The sequence below is a fragment of the Ylistrum balloti genome, unplaced genomic scaffold (genome assembly GCF_031769215.1).
Source record: "Ylistrum balloti isolate Yb309-2 unplaced genomic scaffold, AGI_CSIRO_Ybal_v1 Utg370758, whole genome shotgun sequence".
NCBI lineage: Eukaryota > Metazoa > Mollusca > Bivalvia > Pectinida > Pectinidae > Ylistrum > Ylistrum balloti.
Genome location: NW_026782445.1, coordinates 1155698 through 1171915, shown reverse-complemented (window position 1 = coordinate 1171915; position 16218 = coordinate 1155698). Strand labels below are relative to the sequence as shown.

Genomic DNA, 16218 nt, shown 5'->3' with positions numbered 1-16218 from the left:
TGATCTGCTAAATGCTTCAAAAGTTTTTCAGATCTCCACATTTTTACTATCTCTTGTATTTTTAATTTTGCCTTGCTTGGTGTTACCTCTTTCAGGCACCTTCATGAGTGATGAAGGCCCATTCAAATTTTGTCTAAGGTGCATATCCGTTCCTGAAACAGTTCTTGTTATTACTGTTGGAACTGAATTGTACCTTTTTAATTTTTAGACAGATCAAAAATCTTGTTGTTCCTGTTGGTACTGAGTTGTGCCTGCCCAATTTTAGACAGATCAAAGGTCTTGTTGTTACTGTTGGTACCAAGTTGTGCCTGCCCAATTTTAGGCAGATCAAAAGTCTTGTTGTTGCTGTTGGTACCGAGTTGTGCCTGCCCAATTTTAGGCAGATCAAAAGTCTTGTTGTTGCTGTTGGTACCGAGTTGTGCCTGCCCAATTTTAGGCAGATCAAAAATACTAAAAATGGGTAATCATCTTGGATTTGATAGTTACAGCTTAAAGTTCCTTCAGAAGAACTGGATGACCTTATCTTAAACATCTGTTAAGGTTCCCCTTGATCCCAACTTGTACCTGTCCATTTTTTACAGTGGCCAGGAGTAGAATGAATTGACAGGTGGCCGTCCTGGGTTTTGAATTCCAGAATGTCATGGTTACCGTTTGTCCTATTCTGTCAGTAGGTTTTCCTTGTGATCAATGTTATCATTTATTCTTCTGTTACTGTTCTTATGACCATGAAAGATCAAAGAGAGAAAGTAATGTATAGGTGGTCAGAGGGTAACATGTTCACCTTTAACCTTGGTGTCTGGGGTAAGACAACCCGTAATGGATGTGAAATGGAGTCACTTGTCCAATCACATGGGATTTCCCTGGTTACTCTGCTCTCCTCCTTAAAGTTTAAAGTGTGTTTTGCAATTGTTGTAAAATAAATAAGGTATATATAGATAAAGATAAGAGTAGATATTATGATGGGAACAAAAATCCCACTGGTATATCTGTTTTAATCATTATCTTGAGTGTTCATCCAAGATATTGGTAATGTCTGTTTATAAAGAAAGAAAGATTTCACAAGGGGAACACTGATATTTGTTACTCTCTGTCTGTTGTTCAGGTTTAAACAAGCGCTGAGGACCTGTTATCAATTATATAATGTGACTAGATGGATTGTCATGTCATGGTACAAAGGTTATGATATTTTTCTGTTACAACACTTAGTCCCATAATCTGTATATGGAGTGTGTTGTTCTGTAGATGTAATCTGTATATGGAGTGTGTTGTTCTGTAGATGTAATCTGTATATGGAGTGTGTTGTTCTGTAGATGTAATCTGTATATGGAGTGTGTTGTTCTGTAGATGTAATCTGTATATGGAGTGTGTTGTTCTGTAGATGTAATCTGTATATGGAGTGTGTTGTTCTGTAGATGTAATCTGTACATGGAGTGTGTTGTTCTGTAGATGTAATCTGTATATGGAGTGTGTTGTTCTGTAGATGTAATCTGTATATGGAGTGTGTTGTTCTGTAGATGTAATCTGTATATGGAGTGTGTTGTTCTGTAGATGTAATCTGTATATGGAGTGTGTTGTTCTGTAGATGTAATCTGTATATGGAGTGTGTTGTTCTGTAGATGTAATCTGTAAATGGAGTGTGTTGTTCTGTAGATGTAATCTGTATATGGAGTGTGTTGTTCTGTTGATGTTAACCTCAAACAATATGATACAGACTATTTATTCAGGAAAAATTACTAGTTGTTATATAAGAATTTCTAATCTATATATACTTAACCTACCTGAAGAAAATGATTTTTCATATGAATTTCTTCTGGTTTTGTACTAACTTACAACTTGTACAGTGAAATGATTACTAGTAATATTCTATGGCTTTCTTTTGATTCTTTGTAGGAATATCTCTCCATGCTGACACCAGAGCAGGGAACCAGAGACGGAGAGTTCACATAACGGTGGAACTTCCCTGGAGTGCTGACAAGGCTGTACAACAGTTAGGCCGATCTCATAGGTCCAACCAGTCAAGGTGAGTCTAGATCTCACAGGTCCAACCAGTCAAGGTGAGTACAGATCTCATAGGTCCAACCAGTCAAGGTGAGTCTAGATCTCACAGGTCCAACCAGTTAAGGTGAGTACTGATCTCACAGGTCCAACCAGTCATGGTCAGTACAGATCTCACAGATCCAACCAGTCATGGTCAGTACAGATCTCACAGGTCCAACCAGTCATGGAGAGTCTAGATCTCACAGGTCCAACCAGTCAAGGTGAGTCTAGATCTCACAGGTCCAACCAGTCATGGTCAGTACAGATCTCACAGGTCCAACCAGTCATGGTCAGTACAGATCTCACAGGTCCAACCAGTCAAGGTGAGTCTAGATTTCACAGGTCCAACCAGTCATGGTCAGTACAGATCTCACAGGTCCAACCAGTCATGGTCAGTACAGATCTCTCAGGTCCAACCAGTCATGGTCAGTACAGATCTCACAGGTCCAACCAGTCATGGTCAGTACAGATCTCACAGGTCCAATCAGTCATGGTCAGTACAGATCTCACAGGTCAAACCAGTCAAGGTGAGTCTAGATCTCACAGGTCCAACCAGTCATGGTCAGTACAGATCTCACAGGTCCAACCAGTCATGGTCAGTACATATCTCACAGGTCCAACCAGTCAAGGTGAGTCTAGATCTCACAGGTCCAACCAGTCAAGGTGAGTCTAGATCTCACAGGTCCAACCAGTCAAGGTGAGTCTAGATCTCACAGGTCCAACCAGTCAAGGTGAGTCTAGATCTCACAGGTCCAACCAGTCATGGTCAGTACAGATCTCACAGGTCCAACCAGTCATGGTCAGTACAGATCTCACAGGTCCAACCAGTCATGGTGAGTCTAGATCTCACAGGTCCAACCAGTCATGGTCAGTACAGATCTCACAGGTCCAACCAGTCATGGTCAGTACAGATCTCTCAGGTCCAACCAGTCATGGTCAGTACAGATCTCACAGGTCCAACCAGTCATGGTCAGTACAGATCTCACAGGTCCAATCAGTCATGGTCAGTACAGATCTCACAGGTCAAACCAGTCAAGGTGAGTCTAGATCTCACAGGTCCAACCAGTCATGGTCAGTACAGATCTCACAGGTCCAACCAGTCATGGTCAGTACAGATCTCACAGGTCCAACCAGTCAAGGTGAGTCTAGATCTCACAGGTCCAACCAGTCAAGGTGAGTCTAGATCTCACAGGTCCAACCAGTCAAGGTGAGTCTAGATCTCACAGGTCCAACCAGTCAAGGTGAGTCTAGATCTCACAGGTCCAACCAGTCATGGTCAGTACAGATCTCACAGGTCAAATCAGTCAAGGGTGAGTCTAGATCTCACAGGTCCAACCAGTCATGGTCAGTACAGATCTCACAGGTCCAACCAGTCAAGGTGAGTCTAGATCTCACAGGTCCAACCAGTCAAGGTGAGTCTAGATCTCGATGTTTTGACATGACTTTATTATTTTCTTCATTGTGCTGGAAACCTTGAGAATGGTTGCAGGAGTCTAGAAGGATTGTCTGTGTATTTTGTTTTATGATTTAGAACTATGAATAAATTTATTTAGAATAAACATTACCTGTGATAATGTTTACTTTTTTACTCTGCTGTTTTCACGTAGTATAAACTTCATACATGATTATCAGCTGAAGTGTATTTTTTGCTTGACCTTGGGTAACCTTTGTTGACAGTGGTCCACTGTATAAACTGCTTACCACAGACTTAGGAGGAGAAAGGCGATTTGCTGCTGCTGTGGCTCGGAGACTTCAGTCCATGGGTATGTTCCATACATAGTAAACTACCTAAGGTCGGACTGGTTCACTTAACTAGATATAATGTTTGCCTATAAGTAGGTCTATTGTTGGTGCATAGATATGGTTAGGTAAGATAACATTATTCTTCTTGCATGGAATACTTTGATATATGCAGGTTTTCACATTAAGAAATCAGGCAATTTACGTTCCAAGAGTCAAGGTTAGATAATAAGGTAAAGTGTCTTTGTCACTTATCAGGTGCATTGACCAAAGGAGATCGACGAGCAGCGACTGGAGCTAACCTTGATGAGTTCAACTTTGACACACCTTATGGCCGCAATGCTCTCCGCATGATGTACCACAATATCTGCCATGTGAGTCCTTGTTAAGTTATAATCAGGTCATCTGACCGTAATGGTTTAAGCAACTTCTTCTCAATAACCAAAAGTCCCGTAGTGCTGATATTGGGGCCTGTAGCATACTAGTATGAAGGGCTACCAAGTTTGTTAAAATGAATTACCTTGACCCACTTTCAAGGTGTACATATAAAGAATGTGATTTCAAGTTTCCAAAAAATATCTTTATGAACCAACCAATGTCTTCTATGTAAGCTGTAGTGTAGTTGAACAATTTATTTCAGGCCTATTTGGCCTCTATATATAGGCCTTTATAATCAAATGAACCTTAAGGCCTGTGGGCCTCTTGTTATACTAGTACTGATTACTGATGAAGTTTGGCTCTCTGTACTTGTTGTACAAGTTTGTGTAACCAGCTTAACAGTGACAATGGTGGGTTAATACAGTTAAAGATATAGTGGGATATAAAAATTATCTCAAGACATCAAGGTTCTCAAAAATTCTAGGTAGAGGTTATACCCCTCAGTGCTAAATCCTATATAAATATATTTAAAACATGTAAAACAGTATAGATAAAGAAACTCTATTTTGTGTGCTGGCAATTTTGTAACTTCTGAAAATAAAGCTGTTTGTGTATTAAATAAACACGATGTATTACAACTTCGTGTAAAAATTGTCTTTCTTCCTTTGTAGAGGACTCTGGTGCCAGGTTTGAATCTACCAGATATATCCAAAGTTCACAAAACATTCGAGGAGTTCAATATGTCAATGCAGGTAATGATTCAATATTGTATCAAATTTGATTGCAAATATTTCTTTTGATTTGATAAATCAATCGGTATCATTACAGCTAACAATGCATATTTGGTGACCTTTGACCTCTTTAATCTCTGCCTCAATAGTGTTTATTTCTCATGAAACTCTACTTTATCAATATAATTAAGTAGTCCCTGACACAAATTTTCAGGACTTACAAATTCTTATTATTCTTTCTTTTCCTTCTTTTTGTCTGATTTTAATCAAATTTGGTTTGTAGATGTTGTATAACATATGAAAGACATTGCTGATGTCTTTTTTCTGACTTGAAAAAATATTCAGCAAGGGGTTTAGTTGAGAGATACATTTTTATGGTTGTATGTTAGGATTCCCTGCTAGTGTCATATTTATTCTTTGAATTTTTTTAAATGTGTCAAGGTTCTGAAGAACTTTCTTGCTTATGTTGAAATACTTTTAATAAGCATCAGTCATGAATAAAGGAGTAGTTTAGGGGACTTATGAAAGGAGTTTCAATTAATACTTAATGACATTTGGTCTCTTTATTCTCCGTCACAGGAGTGTTTGGTTCTCATGGGCCTGATTGAGATAGAATCAGTGAGAATCGGTGCGCCTCCCAAGGACAAAGACATGGGCGATGTCTCAAAGTTTCTGAACAGGATACTGGGACTGAGCGTCTCTAAGCAAAACATGGTAAGGGGACATAAATCTCATGATTTATCAAGTAAAATGTATATTTTGTATTCTGTATTCTGTAATACTGTCATAAGCATGTTGCGATTGTAAATATCAACACACCATAAAGATTCAAAACTCTGTAAAGGGTTCCTAAAAATTCTTTGATGGCCATAGGGTTTTTATACCGAGTTAAATATTTATTTCACATATTTCAAAATATTTATATTAGAATATTTCAAGATGATTGCTTTTTCTGAAATAACATATAGATTGTCATGTAAGCATCTTATTGATAAGGTACTCCAAACTGTAAGTAAGAAGAGGTTACATTTATGTTTCAGATTTGTCCTCAAATTCACGTACCTGGTGAGATAATTTATATGCAATCAGCGCAAAATATATGTTGCTAAGAAGTGCATTTTGTTTTGTTCTTTATCAGGTGTTCACCTATTTTATTGAGTGTATGAAGTTGATGGTACAAAATGCCAAGATGGAGGGCAGGTATGTATTGACCATTACCTCTTGAGTGAAAACTCTCCAATTATATATTTACCTCTAGACACCGGTTTATGTTTAAGTAAAATTAGAAGATATTTAGATCTTCTTGAGAATCTTGTGACTATTCCAGTAAATTATCTACCCCACTCCAGGACTCTAGGTTTTGTTTAGGGCTATTCCAGTAAATTATCTACACCTCTCCAGGACTCTAGGTTTTGTTTAGGGCTATTCCAGTAAATTATCTACACCTCTCCAGGACTCTAGGTTTTGTTTAGGGCTATTCCAGTAAATTATCTACACCTCTCCAGGACTCTAGGTTTTGTTTAGGGCTATTCCAGTAAATTATCTACACCTCTCCAGGACTCTAGGTTTTGTTTAGGGCTATTCCAGTAAATTATCTACACCTCTCCAGGACTCTAGGTTTTGTTTAGGGCTATTCCAGTAAATTATCTACACCTCTCCAGGACTCTAGGTTTTGTTTAGGGCTATTCCAGTAAATTATCTACACCTCTCCAGGACTCTAGGTTTTGTTTAGGGCTATTCCAGTAAATTAGCAATCCCAACCCAAGACTCTACATGGTTTTTGAGGCTGTTACATAAAATACATTTATCCCATCCCATCACTCCAGGTTTTGTTAAGGATTATACCAGTCAATCATCTATCCCAGCCCAGGACTCTTGGTTGTGTTAAGAGCTGTTCCAATAAGTTATATATGCCACCCCAGAACTCTAGGTCTTATGTAGGGGTATCCACCCATTGAATTTAAATGATATTTTGCTTAGAAGTGATTTGCTGGAATTGAATCTTGGAGCTATTTCAGAGTCTTGTAATTAGTGAATGTGTTACTAGAATAGCCTGTACAGAATTACCACATCAAATGTAAGTAAATTAAATTGTTACTATTGCAGTAAGAGGTGTTATATATCCAGTAATAAAATCCACCAACGTCTACGACAGTTTTATTAGAATTGTTTGCATATTCTGTATCCTGGTCCTGTATCAAACCCTCTTCCTCCTCCAGTCTCAGATTATGTATTAGCATCCTAGGCTAATATACATTTTGACCTTTGACCTTCATCAAAGAAAAGGTTTGTCCAGGTCTATCTCCTTCACTACTATTCAAGTACAAATGTCTAGTCTCACTGATTACACCCCAAGTACAAATGTCTAGTCTCACTGATTACACCCCAAGTACAAATGTCTGGTCTCACTGATTACACCCCCAGTACAAATGTCTGGTCTCACTGATTACACCCCCACTACAAATGTCTGGTCTCACTGATTACACCCAAAGCACAAATGTCTGGTCTCACTGATTACACCCCCAGTACAAATGTCTGGTCTCACTGATTACACCCCAAGTACAAATGTCTGGTCTCACTGATCACACCCCAAGTACAAATGTCTGGTCTCACTGATTACACCCAAAATACAAATGTCTGGTCTCACTGATTACACCCCAAGTACAAATGTCTGGTCTCACTGATTACACCCCAAGTACAAATGTCTGGTCTCACTGATTACACCCCCAGTACAAATGTCTGGTCTCACTGATTACACCCCCAGTACAAATGTCTGGTCTCACTGATTACACCCCAAGTACAAATGTCTGGTCTCACTGATTACACCCCCAGTACAAATGTCTGGTCTCACTGATTACACCCAAAATACAAATGTCTGGTCTCACTGATTACACCCCAAGTACAAATGTCTGGTCTCACTGATTACACCCCCAGTACAAATGTCTGGTCTCACTGATTACACCCCAAGTACAAATGTCTGGTCTCACTGATTACACCCCCAGTACAAATGTCTGGTCTCACTGATTACACCCAAAGCACAAATGTCTGGTCTCACTGATTACACCCCCAGTACAAATGTCTGGTCTCACTGATTACACCCCCAGTACAAATGTCTGGTCTCACTGATTACACCCCAAGTACAAATGTCTGGTCTCACTGATTACACCCCCAGTACAAATGTCTGGTCTCACTGATTACACCCAAAGCACAAATGTCTGGTCTCACTGATTACACCCCCAGTACAATATGTTTGTCGCTGTAATGACTTTATGAATTGATCAGGTATAACGAGGGAATGCTGGACATCAAAGCCTCATCAGTAGAGATTGTCAACAAACCAAGAGAGCTGTTTAAAAACCTCACTAAGGGACATACAGATACAAAGTAAGTGTTCTACTCACCTGAAATCAGAAGATATTTAATGATATCCTACAGTTTCTAACTCCGGTTTCTTTGGCAGTTCATATTTCTTTTTCTTTGTGATGTGATAGAGATGATAAAACAACTGTGTTATATGGTAGATTAGTGACATTAAAACTGTAACAGTAAATTGGAAAAGGTACTATTTGATATTATATTGGGATTGAATGTTGGGGAAGTTGACAGTACATGCTATCAAGGAACTTTCAGAACTCTGATTCTACTTAGAAGAAACTGACACTGAAGGTAGAGTTATTTCCCTTCCTACATTTAAAAGAAGATGTGTGTATGCTGTAACTTGTCATGTGACCAGGGTCATTTTTGTTGATTGTTTTAATCAAGACCAAGGTTGTTTGCTTTCAATAAAGGTAGACCTACTGGTCTTATTATACTTTATGACAAGCCTAAATTAAGATCTATTATGCCTATATACTAATATCAGCAGATCTCTTCCAATTTATGTTCCATTTAAAATGTTGACGAATAGGTTTTTCCAATTAAAAGAAATTGGGCCCTGCTTCAAATTTGGCTCTCATCAAGATCTTGCTATTTATGGGTTCATGGGTCCTGTTGAAATCTAATATCAAATTAACTATTTGTGGATGCAAGTAGTTTGGATTAAAGAGTGGTTTTGTAGTTTGCCTGTACATTGTGATTGTAATGGATTCTCTAGGAGAACAAACTGGTTAGTTTTACTGTTTATTTTTCTGTCAGACTTCTTGAGCTGAAGGTTGACCGAGGTGTCAGCTGGTCATCAGCATTGACCAGGCTTGACACTCACAAAGGACCTAGAGATGGATTCTATGCCTCAAAAAGAGAAATATTTGGCAGGAAACTCTATATCTTGGCTACACAGAAGGAACATTCCAGTCATCTGTTTAGATATACAAGGTAGGTGGTCATCTCTGGTCCTGTTTGTGTTCTGAGTTAATGGTACTGAATCCTTTGAATTAACAGCCATACTGCATAGTTTTTTTATTTTCCTCAACTTTTTGGCTTAAAAGCACAAACAAGCCCAGCCATGCAAGCAATTAGACTTAAAAGTGACTTTGACAAGGAAATCCAAAGTAATGGCACAATGTATTTTGTGTTTTTGTCAAATTGATATATACATGTATGTATTAACCTTACCTATAATCTGTTACAGACCTAATACAGGACTGTCCCAGGTCATACATGTATGTATTAACCTTACCTATAATCTGTTACAGACCTAATACAGGACTGTCCCAGGTCATATATGTATGTATTAACCTTACCTATAATCTGTTACAGACCTAATACAGGACTGTCCCAGGTCATACATGTATGTATTAACCTTACCTATAATCTGTTACAGACCTAATACAGGACTGTCCCAGGTCATACATGTATGTATTAACCTTACCTATAATCTGTTACAGACCTAATACAGGACTGTCCCAGGTCGACGAAGAAGAAACTGATCTCAATCATCGCTATGTAGCAGTGGATCCCTCTAAAGCAGGTTAGTTCACAGTAAACTGTTTAAAATCTATTAAATGATTTTTATATAGCAATACCTTTCAGAAGTTTGCTATAAGGATATTTTTTTTGTGTCATTTTCCATCCACTTTTTGTCTTGTGATAATGACCTCCTGTTTGATGTTTCAACAAATATTAAAAATATTTATTATCATGACATGACATTGTGCATTATTAACCAGTATTTGGATTGGGGTAGTCATCAAGTTTTAATGAACATATTTCCTTCAGAAGCTAACAACTTCTGTGTTTTGTCTTCACTCATCAGAGCTGCAGCAAGCACTGTACCACTACTTTAATTTCTGGTTTCTAACTACATTTTCCTGCGTGCCTCTGTCTTGTGTGTCACCAATAACCACAACATTTAATGGTTTCTTTGCTGGGTTTCTTGTCAATTTTGAGCTTGGGTCTCCTTGTACATGTAGTATCTGGTTGCAACCTAACTTAACACTATGAGAGAGGCACACTACATATTTTCCATCTAAATGGATCACACTAAAGTGTCTAGCCCAAGGACACACTAGTACAGGATGCTCTGTGACCTGGGCTTATTGAGGAACACCAACTGCCTAGGGAAGGGATCATTGAACCATACACCTTAGATTGTCACCTGGTATTGCAAAGCCAACACTCTACCTGCTGACCTGTCACAGTTCTCAGAGGTGACAATGGAAACCGTAAAATCTGTGAAAAGGTATAAAGAAATAAAAAAAACATTGAGAGAAGTAAATCTTTTATTTTTGTAAACTTCATAAATTTGCACCAAAGATTAGTTTAGTGAGAGTACACAGGACAATACACAACATTAAACTACTAGAAGTTTTAACCTAATCAATTCTAAATACTGATGACAGTCAATAGTTGATATACCTAAAGTGAAACTAGAGATAAGGTACTGATGACAGTCAGTAGTTAATATACCTAAAGTGAAACTAGAGATAAGGTTGCATGTGCGTATACATTCAGATTATCCATACTTAGAACAACTATATATACATATATACTATGTACAATTAATGGAAATGCATAATTATTCTACACTGATAGTGTCATAGTCATGAATAAATAATATAGGGAGACAAAAAAAAAGTATGTACCCAGCAGTACCTGCTTTTTTGATAGCATTGCAATTATTCTTGCCAGAAAATTACCCCTTCAGTGTCTCATCTTCAATGCCTGTAAAACTGAAGTATATTTGGGATCACAAACATATTTTTGAAAAAAAGTTTCAAAAGGAGGCAGAGATGTTTTAGATGATTTGATTGTGAAAGTATAACAACTAAGAAATTTCTTATTTAAAACTAATATGTCATTTTAACAGGCATCATTGACAATTGCTGACCATAACAAGACATGTAAATGTATAATTGGTGTCTATTTTAAAGCAATGAGATTGTCTCCTAATTTAATACTTTAGCCGCCTGATTTTAAACTTATTGCCCTGTGGTCCTTTTAAACAGTTGAGATCAGTTAGTATTTGAACAGATATACTCTTTTCTACAACAATTTTTCCATACATTTAATATACTGCTTTTTAACATATATAGAGTTCACACACTTCATGCTTTCTGTATGTTTAGTCAGTGACATTGGTGTTTAAAGAATCATTCCACCCCAAATTTTATGTAAAGCAAATAAATACACTGGTCAATTTCTCACTAGACACAGCATGCCAGTATACATTATACATCTATTGATATTCGGTACAAGTTATAATGATAGCTGATGGAGGTCATCAGGACAAGTTCTGATGAAGGTCATTAGTTCAAACTCTGATGAAGGTCATTAGTTCAAGTTCTGATGAAGGTCCCGAAGGTCATTAGGACAAGTTCTGGTGAAGGTCCCGAAGGTCATCAGGACAAGTTCTGATGAAGGTCATTAGTTCAAGTTCTGATAAAGGTCATTAGTACAATTTCTGATGAAGGTCATTAGTACAAGTTCTGATGAAGGTCGTCAGTACAAGTTCTGATGAAGGTTGCTAGTTCAAGTTCTGATGAAGGTGATTAGTTCAAGTTCTGATGAAGGTCATCAGGACAAGTTCGGATAAAGGTCATTAGTTCAAGTTTGATGAAGGTCATCAGGACAAGTTCTGATAAAGGTCATTAATACAATTTCTGATGAAGGTCATCAGTACAAGTTCTGATGAAGGTTGCTAGTTCAAATTCTGATGAAGGTCATTAGTACAAGTTCTGATGAAGATCGTCAGTTCAAGTTCTGATGAAGGTGATTAGTTCAAGTTCTGATGAAGGTCATTAGTACAAGTTCTGATGAAGGTCATCAGGACAAGTTCTGATGAAGGTCATTAGTTCAAGTTTGATGAAGGTCATCAGGACAAGTTCTGATAAAAGTCATTAGTACAATTTCTGATGAAGGTCATCAGTACAAGTTCTGATGAAGGTTGCTAGTTCAAATTCTGATGAAGGTCATTAGTACAAGTTCTGATGAAGGTCATTAGTACAAGTTCTGATGAAGATCGTCAGTTCAAGTTCTGATGAAGGTGATTAGTTCAAGTTCTGATGAAGGTCATCAGGACAAGTTCTGATGAAGGTCATCAGGACAAGTTCTGATGAAGGTGATTAGTTCAAGTTCTGATGAAGGTCATCAGGACAAGTTCGGATGAAGGTCATTATTACAAGTTCTGATGAAGGTCATTAGTACAAGTTCGGATGAAGGTCATTAGTATAAGTTCTGATGAAGGTCATTAGTACAAGTTTTGATGAAGGTCATTAGTACAAGTTCTGATGAAGGTCATCAGGACAAGTTCTGATGAAGGTCATTAGTACAAGTTCGGATGAAGATCTGTTCTCTAACAGAACAGTGAAAGTTCAGAAACAGTATTTTATTAAGTTTGATTCAATAAAGAGTTAGAACTTGTATTAAGCTCGGTATCTAATATATGAGAAAATCATGCTAATATTTGTGAGTTATGAATAGATTATGAAGTATTGGTTATATATAAAAGTCAATGGAAGTGATATCAAAATTGTATCATACACCAAAAAACCCATCGGAAGATACAAGTAACATCTCTTTATATAAACAGTGGTGTACAGAGATAAAAAATGTTTTGTCAACTGCTTAATTTTAGCCTTTTTGACTCTCAGAAAATGAATAATTCCATATATAGTTTCAAAATAAAAATAAATAAATAGATAAAACACTATTTGTTGAGAATTTCTATTATTATCTCAGGGTGCCTGTATAAATAACATCTATTCAATAGATACACTTTTACACATTTGTCTCACTGATTTTCATGACATTGGGTTTCCTCGCATTTTATATCTTAATTTTGTATCATGACATATTGATCAATAATTTCAAGCAACATGTAGAGGTGATCATGTTTGAAAATGCCAAATTGTGTACTATAACTGAAGGTTAACTTTAAAATCATCTCTTTCTTAAATGTCCAGAGAAGGTTTACACAAGGTTCATGGTACAGGTATCTCCCATGGCGTTTTCTAACTAAAGGACAAGGTCGTTCAGATACCAGATAAAGCTTCATGTATGTAAACTTTGACCGTTTTGGTGAAAACAAGGTACCACACACACATGCCTTTTCTGTTAACTGATCAAAATAGTCCTGGATGATAAGACTGTAGAAGCATGCTGACCTCTTTCTTACTAACCATGTATTCAAATAGGTCAGATTTACTTACCACAAAGTATAAAGCATGCTAAAACAGTTCTAAATTAATGTATAATATCAGAATATATCATATATTTTCAAAGTGAATATTTGAATTCTTTTTTGTTTTGGTCTTTTTTTAAGCAGGAATGTCTTCCATTTCAAAATACTTTAAAGATAAGAATGTTTAAACAGTTTTTGTAACTTTTTATATACCTGAATATTTCAATACACTTGAGTATTATTTTATAATATATATATATATATATATACATATTTATATTTTTTGCCCTTTAATTTATTGATAAACTTCACATATATTTCAATATTTTTAAAAAAAAACATGTTGAACAGCTGTTCATCTGTATATTTTAGATATATTCTATACAAATTTGTTAAATAGTTATTTTTGAAATCTGTTTACTTCACTATTTTCTTTTTAAATTTGTAAAAAAAGCTGTACATTTCAATATTTCATCCTTTTCTTTATATATTTGTTACACAGCTGTATATTGGCATAAATAGATTTCAATATTTTCTTTAAAAAATTTGTCCAATAAATATACATCTGTATATCTCAATATTTCCTTTTTATAGATTTGTTAAATAGCTGTATATTTGTATTAAGATCCCCTGATATATGTTAAAGGACATCAGGATGTATATGGAGTTAGCACATCCTTACACACCATTTGGTTTGAAAACTTCAGAATTCTTCATAGATTATGTATATGGTGTTTGTTTTACAAAGAAAACCTAATCTACAATATTTAAGAAGATAAAGATGTTAAACTTCTAATATAAAATTACAAATGTATAAAAAAAAATGTGTGGATTTATAGAAAAACCCATGAGTGGGCACATTTTGTTAGACAAGAGATTTAAGATGTGTAGAGTGGAATGTCATACACTAGATGTCTGGCCCCGACCTGGTATGTATTATGTCTGACCCTGACCATATATGTATTGTCTGGCCCCAACCTAGTAGTATATATCTGGCCCCGACCTAGTTTGTATTATGTCTAGCCTGGCCTAGTACATATCATGTCTGCATATTATGTCTGACCACGACCTTGTACGTATTACATCAGGCCATGACTTAGTACATATCATATCTGCGTATTATGTCTGACCACGACCTTATACGCAGTATGTCAGGTCATGACTTAGTACATATCATGTCTGCGTATTATGTCTGACCACGACCTTATACGCAGTATGTCAGGTCATGACTTAGTACATATCATATCTGCATATTATGTCTGACCATGACCATATACGTGGTATGTCAGGCCCCAACTTAGTACATATTATGTTTGGGCCTGTCCTAGTACATTTAGGTCATATTCTCTAGTAGTTGTTATGTCTAACGACAATACAGATATTTATCTGCATTGTAAAGCTGAATCACACAGCTGATGTCTTTTCCAAGTATCAGACTCACCTGCGTTAGAAAACGTCTGTACTTGGCTTATGTTAACTTGGTCGATAGATAGATTGGACTTGTATATTGTATGAAGGATTAACGGACAGAAACCAGTAGGGTTGATTCAGCAGTTAGACAAAGCTAGTGGATTTCTCGGTTGTTGAGTCATTGTGAGGGCCATTATCATTTCATAAAACATATATATTGATAAATATTTGCTGAACAAAATCAGCTGTCATAATTCAGTTCTTTGAAACATTAAAAATGCACAAGTTATGACAAAATTAATTTGTGAAATTGCACCTGCAGACAGGGCATTAAGTTTCTAAAGTCTACAATGTACAATATATATATAAAGTATACATTTATTAAACACATATATCTGGTGAGATAGGAACACTTTCACAATCAACTGATTTAACCAAATGTATGATACATGTGTACCCATACTTGATGTGAATATATCATACAGAGAAACATTGATATATTTATACAATGTATTGCCTTTATACACATCAGATCACCCTACATATATACTGTAGCCAGGGTACTTGGGGAAATACACCAAAATAATGATAAACAGAGATCACAAAACAGATTAGAATTATGCTGTATGATACTGTACACCACACAAGAAAAACATACAGAAACTCAGAGATCAGAAATACACCAAAATTATTTAGTACTGATAATTGGGGATCACTGATCACATACACCATATACATACTTTACAAATACATAGGGATCAGAGAAAAGTCACACACTGTACCGTACAAATGAAGATGTCATGCTGTACCAATACGCAGGAACACAGAAAAGTCATACGCTGTACCGTACAAACATAGAAGTCCTACTGTACCAATTCGCAGGGATCAGAGAAAAGTCATAGTAGAAATCATACTGTACCAATACGCAGGGATCAGAGAAAAGTCATACGCTGTACCTTATAAACATATGCAGGAACACAGAAAAGTCATACGCTGTACCGTACAAACATAGAAGTCCTACTGTACCAATACGCAGGGATCAGAGAAAAGTCATAGTAGAAATCATACTGTACCAATACGCAGGAACACAGAAAAGTCATACGCTGTACCTTATAAACATATGCAGGAACACAGAAAAGTCATATGCTGTACCTTATAAACATATGCAGGAACACAGAAAAGTCATACGCTGTACTGTACATATGTAGCAGTCATACTGCAACAATACACAGGGAATACAGAAAAGTCATACACTGTGCCGCGCATGCATACGCAGGAACACTGAAAAGTCACACACTGCCGCGCAAACATGCGCAGGAACACAGAAAAGTCATACACTCTGCCACACAAACATACGCAGGAACA

At 36.7% G+C, this 16218-nt stretch overlaps 1 protein-coding gene across 1 annotated transcript in view; it reads left to right on the top strand.

Annotated features, from left to right (window-relative positions):
- LOC132558114 (uncharacterized) overlaps nt 1–16218 on the top strand; it is a 48140-nt gene that overhangs the window by 10769 nt on the left and 21153 nt on the right. The window contains exons 19-27 of the mRNA XM_060222643.1: nt 1891–2020; nt 3715–3800; nt 4036–4151; nt 4827–4907; nt 5466–5600; nt 6025–6086; nt 8169–8270; nt 9021–9197; nt 9710–9792. Coding sequence (XP_060078626.1) covers nt 1891–2020; nt 3715–3800; nt 4036–4151; nt 4827–4907; nt 5466–5600; nt 6025–6086; nt 8169–8270; nt 9021–9197; nt 9710–9792 — 972 coding nt within the window. The remainder of the gene's footprint in view (nt 1–1890; nt 2021–3714; nt 3801–4035; nt 4152–4826; nt 4908–5465; nt 5601–6024; nt 6087–8168; nt 8271–9020; nt 9198–9709; nt 9793–16218) is intronic.